The sequence below is a fragment of the Xyrauchen texanus genome, chromosome 36, assembly GCF_025860055.1.
Source record: "Xyrauchen texanus isolate HMW12.3.18 chromosome 36, RBS_HiC_50CHRs, whole genome shotgun sequence".
Taxonomy (NCBI): Eukaryota; Metazoa; Chordata; class Actinopteri; order Cypriniformes; family Catostomidae; genus Xyrauchen; species Xyrauchen texanus.
The window spans coordinates 1,611,901-1,618,927 of record NC_068311.1 but is presented as its reverse complement, the minus strand read 5'-3'; the positions used below and the strand labels follow the sequence as shown (position 1 = coordinate 1,618,927).

The 7,027-nt window shown below is 44.7% G+C and overlaps 1 protein-coding gene across 1 annotated transcript in view; it reads right to left on the bottom strand.

The window, feature by feature from the left end:
* Positions 1 to 415: 415 nt before the first annotated feature.
* Positions 416 to 7,027, bottom strand: part of LOC127630200 (chordin-like) — a 17,862-nt gene continuing 11,250 nt past the window's right edge. Inside the window, exons 11-21 of the mRNA XM_052107675.1 lie at positions 6,560 to 6,666; positions 6,151 to 6,442; positions 5,792 to 6,033; positions 5,388 to 5,501; positions 5,092 to 5,289; positions 4,895 to 4,988; positions 2,875 to 2,931; positions 2,640 to 2,743; positions 2,260 to 2,517; positions 1,413 to 1,506; positions 416 to 1,265 (exon numbers count right to left, since the gene is read on the bottom strand). Of these exons, the coding sequence (XP_051963635.1) occupies positions 1,201 to 1,265; positions 1,413 to 1,506; positions 2,260 to 2,517; positions 2,640 to 2,743; positions 2,875 to 2,931; positions 4,895 to 4,988; positions 5,092 to 5,289; positions 5,388 to 5,501; positions 5,792 to 6,033; positions 6,151 to 6,442; positions 6,560 to 6,666 (1,625 nt within the window). The 3' untranslated portion in view covers positions 416 to 1,200. The remainder of the gene's footprint in view (positions 1,266 to 1,412; positions 1,507 to 2,259; positions 2,518 to 2,639; positions 2,744 to 2,874; positions 2,932 to 4,894; positions 4,989 to 5,091; positions 5,290 to 5,387; positions 5,502 to 5,791; positions 6,034 to 6,150; positions 6,443 to 6,559; positions 6,667 to 7,027) is intronic.

The following is a 7,027-nucleotide window of genomic DNA, read 5'->3' as shown; positions in this document are numbered from 1 at the left end:
AACACACATAGACACACACACACTTACACGCGCACACACACTTACACACACATATAAACACACACGCACACATATAAACACACTTACACGCATACACACACACTTACACGCACACATATAAACACACTTACATAAACGCTTACACACACTTACACGCACACATTTACATACACACTTACGCATAAACGCTATACACACACTTACACGCATACTTAAATACACACACACTTACACGCACACACACTTGCATACACACACATACTTACACAGAAAACACTTGAGTCACAGTTTTCATGTGTGATGACTCAATGTAGCTCAATACTTGTTTAATAATGAATGAATGAAACATTTTTACAGTATGTATTAGCTCAGAAATACTGTAATTACTCATGTGGACACAAGAGGGGGCTCTTTCTGCACATTTGTGATGTGAAGTCAACATGAAATGCATTCACAACCCATTTTACACCTGCAGTGTGATGAAACACAATATTCAATGAGATGGAAAAGATGAAGGGCGGGACTTGATTTATAGAAAGAGAAGGGATTTAAAGGATGGACTCAGTATTTGGAGGGGAGGAGTTGAAAAATAAGAGGGATTGATGATGTCAGAGAACATACGTTTATGACAATGTCAATTTTACAAAACTTTCTTTATTGGTCATAATTAATAAATATGAAATACAAACAATATTCATAATAGTCATCAAAATACTGGAAAAAGCCATCAAGTATTACATACCAGCAATCATAAAAACAGACTGACATCAGGTGCAACAGAAATGGGCGGGGCTAACTGTGCATTCTAAAGCCGCACCCATTGAGCAAATCTCCAATCAGACGCATCATAGCCACAGAATGCAGAACAGTCCTTCTGATTGGCTGAGATTTGAGCATCATATTTGCATACTGAAAAATTTTACTGAGTGCACAAACGGTTATTAATGCTCAAAGATTTTGTGTGTATAAAAATAAAACAAACATTTCTGTGAAAAAATTCAGTCCAAACGAAATTGAAAGGACCGCAGCAGCTGAGATTCACTCTCGTTTTTGTCTTGATCTCTTTCGTCTTCAGAGTCACGTTCTCTTTTGTTCTGGACGTCCTCTCTGTTTCGTTTGTTTGTTCATTGTTGTTTTGCCGGCGTCCCGTCATGTGTGTCTGAAACGACCTGATCTGAAGAACGCAGAGGAAAGAAGATATCAGTGTCTCCAGCTCTTCTTTTTTTCCGTCATCTTCGCCATTTCTTCCTTTTCCATGAAGTCTTCTGTGAAAACACAGACAGGAAGTGTGTGTTTGTAAATAATGCAGGATTTAGCTAAACTTCTGTCATCTGAATCACTAACATGAACCAATCAGACGGAAGCTTCAGGCTTGGCTCCAACAGTGTAAAAATGTAAAACTGTAAACTTACCTATGCACTCAGGGCAACATTTCTCTTCCATGCGGATGGGGTTACTGCAACTCAATAATGGACACTGTTTTCGCTGGCACTTCGTAACTCCGTGCTGTTATAAAAAGAGAACGGCACACGTTAGTTGTGCTATTAAGAATGAAAACAGGTCTCCTTAGTAACCGAATTGGGCCGGTTGCTAGGGAGGGTAGAGTCACATGGGGTAACCTCCTCGTGGTCGTGATTAGTGGTTCTCTCAATGGGGCGTGTGGTGAGTTGTGTGTGGATCGTGGAGAGTAGCATGAGCCTCCGCGGTGTCACGCACAACGAGTCACATGATAAGATGCGCGGATTGACAGTCTCAGAAGTGGAGTCACATGGGGTAACCTCCTTGTGGTCATGATTAGTGGTTCTCGCTCTCAATGGGGCGTGTGGTGAGTTGTGTGTGGATCGTGGAGAGTAGCATGAGCCTCCACATGCTGTGAGACTCCGCGGTGTCATGCACAATGAGTCACGTGATAAGATGCACGGATTGACGTCTCAGAGGTAGAGTCACATGGGGAAACCTCCTCGTGGTGGTGATTAGTGGTTCTCGCTCTCAATGGGGCGTGTGGTGAGTTGTGCATGGATTGTGGAGAGTAGCATGAGTCTCCACATGCTGTGAGTCTCCGCGGTGTCATGCACAAAGAGTCACGTGATAAGATGCGTGGATTGACGGTCTCAGACGCGGAGGCAACCGAGACTCAGTTGAGGCGAGTAACCGCACCACCACAAGAACCTACTAAGTACTTGGAATTGGGCATTCCAACATTGGGGTGAAAAGGGGATAAAAAGAAAATGTTTTTTAATAACTAAAAGAAAAACTCACATCACACCAGCAGGTGATACATTTCATCTCCCCGACCAGCGGGACACTTGGGTGCCAGTGTTCACTGTTCTGGTAGTAGTTTTTTCCGAACTTGCAGTGACGTGTTCCATCCGCCTGCATCATTTCGTCATCATCCAGAGGGGCCGTGTCCTCCGCTGGACACTCCTTACAGCAGTCTGAAGGGTTGCGTCTGATTGGTCGGCTGCAGGTGAGTGCCGGACACGTCACTTTCTCGCAGTGGACTTCTCCTGTTGAACCCTGGGATGGATGAACGCAATGACATTAGCATCTTATATTTGTAAAAAAAGGAATATTAACAGTTTACCGCCACAGATAGCCAGAACACATTCTGGGACATTTTGTAATGTTTGTACACTCACTTTGCAGGTGCACACTGCGCACTTGATGTAGCCGAAAGGAGGAACGAACGGGTGCCACGTAGTGCCAGGTGCGTGCATCTTCTGATCACCTTCAAAATAACAGCCTGAAACAACCAAAAACATTTGACTATACACTTCAAATCAGTTACATCATTCACACACTTTAATTTACAGTAACAATTTTCAATTTGATGGAAAATCTTCCAATAGAAATTAAATTTGACAAATAACTCACCCTCTGGATTCTCGTCAACTTTCTCTACTGGAGCGGTCTCTTTAGTTTCCTTCTTTTCTGTTGAGAGAATTAAAAAAAATCTTAAAATGAAGCTTAAAAATGCAAACGTCATTAAACGAAATACAATTTCAAAACCATAACGCCATTTATCAAAAAGCAAACCCAATTCCCTAAACTATAAACACTATTCCACTGTTTTGACGCAGATTTGTTGAACTGTCACTGCAAAACTCTACACACACATCCCTTAGTTTCTCATTGCCTACACCATGTGCTCATTTAGAATGCACTGGTGTCCAATATTGTTCACTCAAGTCAGCACAGCTGGAGTTCAATTAGCACATAATTACCCAGGAAACACTAATAGTCAAAATTGATCACATGCCTTCAATAGATTGATAAAAGGGCCTGAGTCAGTTCATTCAGTTTTGGAACAATGGATCCAGAGAGACGTGAAGGATGAGGACAGTGGAGAGCAGGAGGTGGGTGAGAAGTAGGGAGAGGAGGAGGACATGGTGGAGGAGGAAGAGGAGCAGGAGGAGTAGGGAGACCAGGAGGTGGTGGATGAGGAGTAGGTAGAGGAGGATTAAAAGGAGGAAGAGTAGGGAGAGGAAGAGGGGGAGGTGAGGAGGAAGAGGGGGTGGTGAGGAGGAGTAGGGAGGTGGTGGAGGAGGAGTAGGGAGAGGATGAGGTGGAGGAGTAGGGAGAGGAAGAGGGGGTGGTGAGGAGAGAGGAGAAAGAGATGAGTAGGAAGAGGAGGAGGAAGAGGGGGTGGTGAGGAGCAGTAGGGAAAGGAGGTGGTGGAGAGAGGAGGAGTAGGGAGAGGAAGAGCAGGAGGAGTAAGGAGAGGAGGAGGAAGAGTAGGGAGAGAGGGGGGGAGGTGGAGGAGGAGTAGGGAGAGGAAGAGTAGGTGGAGAAGAAGGACGACAACAAGGAAGGGGAAGGGCAAGGAGACGAGCAGTTTCGGATTAAATTCGTGCCACTCTAGTTGACCATGTCCTTGTCCATGATATGACTATGAGGGATGCTGTTGTTTGGTGTACTGTACTCTACAGTACATTAAAGAATAAAAATGTGCAAATGTTGTGTTTTTTGTGTTCATCATGTGAAAAGGTTTCTTTTTTTTAAGACTATGTTGTAGTGTGTGTGTGTTTGAGGGCAAGATTGAATGTTTTTGAGCGGAGAGCTTCATTTTGACCTAAAAATGGGAAGTTTGGGGAATTGGGTGAGAAGATATGGATTTGTGTTTAGAGTTTTGATAAAAAGGAGGAATAATTTCAAGAAATGTGTTTAAGCAATCGAGAAAAACTAATATATCTAAAATACAAAATGTGACTTAAATGTTGTTTATTTCCATATTATTGAACTTTACCCAATTATTGGCCTTATTTTTAACTGCTGGTCGATGTACTCATGCATCAGACGGATGCTTTTGGAGCATCACCTTGTGCTGTTGCATTGCGTTTCACTAGTTTTCAGCATCTCTAGTCATGAGCACTGTGTTTTAAGACTTTGAAAAATGCGTCTAGAGAGTTGTAAGTTCTGTTGCACTTCGTTCAGCTGTCTTTGAGGGTTTTCTGTACAGCTGGAGTCGCGCTGACTGCCCCCTACTGCATCAAGGTCCTATATCGAGCTTGAATTGCACCTTTATTATGGAATTTACCTACGGATCAGTGAAATGATCATTGTGTTAATATTTTTATACCCTGGAGTCGCGAGTTGGAATCCAGGGCATGCTGAGTGACTCCAGCCAGGTCTCCTAAGCAACCAAATTGGCCCGGTTGCTAGGGAGGGTAGAGTCACATGGGGTAACCTCCTCGTGGTGGTGATTAGTGGTTCTCTCAATGGGGCGTGTGGTGAGTTGTGTGTGGATCGTGGAGAGTAGCATGAGCCTCCACATGCTGTGAGTCTCCGCAGTGTCATGCACAACGAGTCACGTGATAAGATGCGCGGATTGACGGTCTCAGACGCGGACGCAACTGAGACTTGTCCTAATTTTTACACAATATTTGAGACTCACCATTACAGACGGGGCAGCACTGGTCATCGGGCTGGACGGTGTGAGGACACGAGAGTGCAGGACAGATCACGGGGTCACAGATCACTGTCTTCTTCTACAGGGAGTAAAACATTTCATGCACAAAATTATCACACAAGTCCAATCAAATACGAAAGAGACAGAAATGCGAACTAAACCTGTGTGTGTGCATGTGTTACCTGGCAGGTGCAGCTAAAGCAGGCATTGTACTGCGGCGTCCACTGCGATCCATGAGCGTGATGTTCTCCTTCAAAGAAACACGTGTGTGGGTCTTTCTTCAGTTCTGACGGGTCACGAACGAACACGAGGTCATCAAACTCCGTCTCCTCAACCACCTCACTGCGGGACCCGAACTCACAGCTGTTAGGAATGTGAATCTGTAAAAAAGGACAGATCGATGATAATCAGCTTTGTATAAAAACACGAGAAGTCTATAATGTATCCTTAAAAGTAAAGTCAATGTCTGTGTACTCACCCGTCCTCGTATTTCTCCTCTTGGGTTCATTTTGGTGCTGACCTGAATATAAGCCGTGCCCTCGTCCAAATGTCTCAATAAATCAAGACTTATATCCCTCAACACACCCTGAGCCTGAGAGACAGACAGAGAGAGAGTGAGACAGTTCAAACGCAGAATTGAACATCTTTGGACTGCAAACGCATGTCTCGGTTTGTGAGAGAATCCGCCCGCTTTATATAAACATACTCCCTCAAGGATTGTAATAAATAACAGCAGAAGTGTGTTTGTTGTTTCTGGCGTCATGACGCCGGAGCAGCCAAAGCAAACACACTTTTATTGTCCTGCAATCATGTTGTTTATATTATAATCAGGTGTGAATTACGGTGAAGATTGAGCTTGTTTCCTGGCGTTTATTTGTTTACCTGCTGACCGTAGAAGCCAGCGAGAAGTCTCTTGTGATTGGTGGCTGAGTCGTCCATCTCAACGATCTCGGCCAATCCGTGCAGGTGGGCATTGAGGGTGGCGTCTTCGCTCTTGCTGAGGCCGTTAACGACAATCTCGTAGTGCAGATGACACTGATCGTCCACCGAGACCCACGCGTGACCGCCCGCACCGGTACGAACCGGAGGAGACACGAACTGACCCGCCAGAGGAACCGGAAGCTCTAGAGGGAGGCGGAAGACAGTGGATTCCATATTTAATAATATGGACAACTAGACCTAAAATAGTATTTTGGTGGTATTTTTGTTATCTTTAAATCTGTATCTAGTCTCTCTCTTACGGTGTCGGCGTGCATCCAGTCCATTGTACAGCAGCGTTCGTATCTGTCCGCGCAACTCGCCCTCGGGCTGTTCGGCTGTTGCGATATTAATGAACAGTTCGTTCTGTAGCAGCATGTGAATGTGTCGAGCCTCCACACGACTGCAGCTGCCCGCCGCTCGCCCGCTTCCCTGATCCTCTGTCGCAGAATAATCCGCCGTGATGTCGTGAAGCACGCTGCGTTTACTACGTCGCCGTGGTTTCATCTCGATAGTCACGCCAACCACCGCGCTGGTCAGACCCGCCACCAGCACCTGGGAATGAGATCGGAACAAATGAATCCTTCCAAACATCATATCTGTCCATTATTTTCCTTGATATAATTGTGCCACCACAAAGTAACGATACTGTAAATATATTACGGTAAATACCTGGTAATCCAGAGAGCCGTTGTGATGTAATGTGAAAACGGCCGACCCAACGCCGCCTGTTTTTCCAGGAGCCAAAGCAGAACCGCTGGACATCACACTCTGAAGAGCTGGAGAAAAAAAGAGAGAGCAAAAGAATTTAATTACATTTCTGTTGAAATAAAACCGTAAAAATACAGAGACACGAGTGAGAGAACGAGGAAAGCATTAAGGACAGAGACTCTTGCAGGAAAGAAGGTGAATGTCATCTAGTCCGGAGAGACTCAAACACTCACTGACACGTCTAAATGAAACCCATATGAGCTCATGCAGGGTCAAAGGTCACGGCTAGAATGAAGTAATGCCCAGAAAATGAAGACCAACACATAAATAGAGGAAGAAAGAAGGCAGTGATCGGAGTGTGAGTTGTTCAGGATGGTTTGGGTTTGAATTCTTCATACATCACGTCAAACTGTTCTAATACTGCAGCTG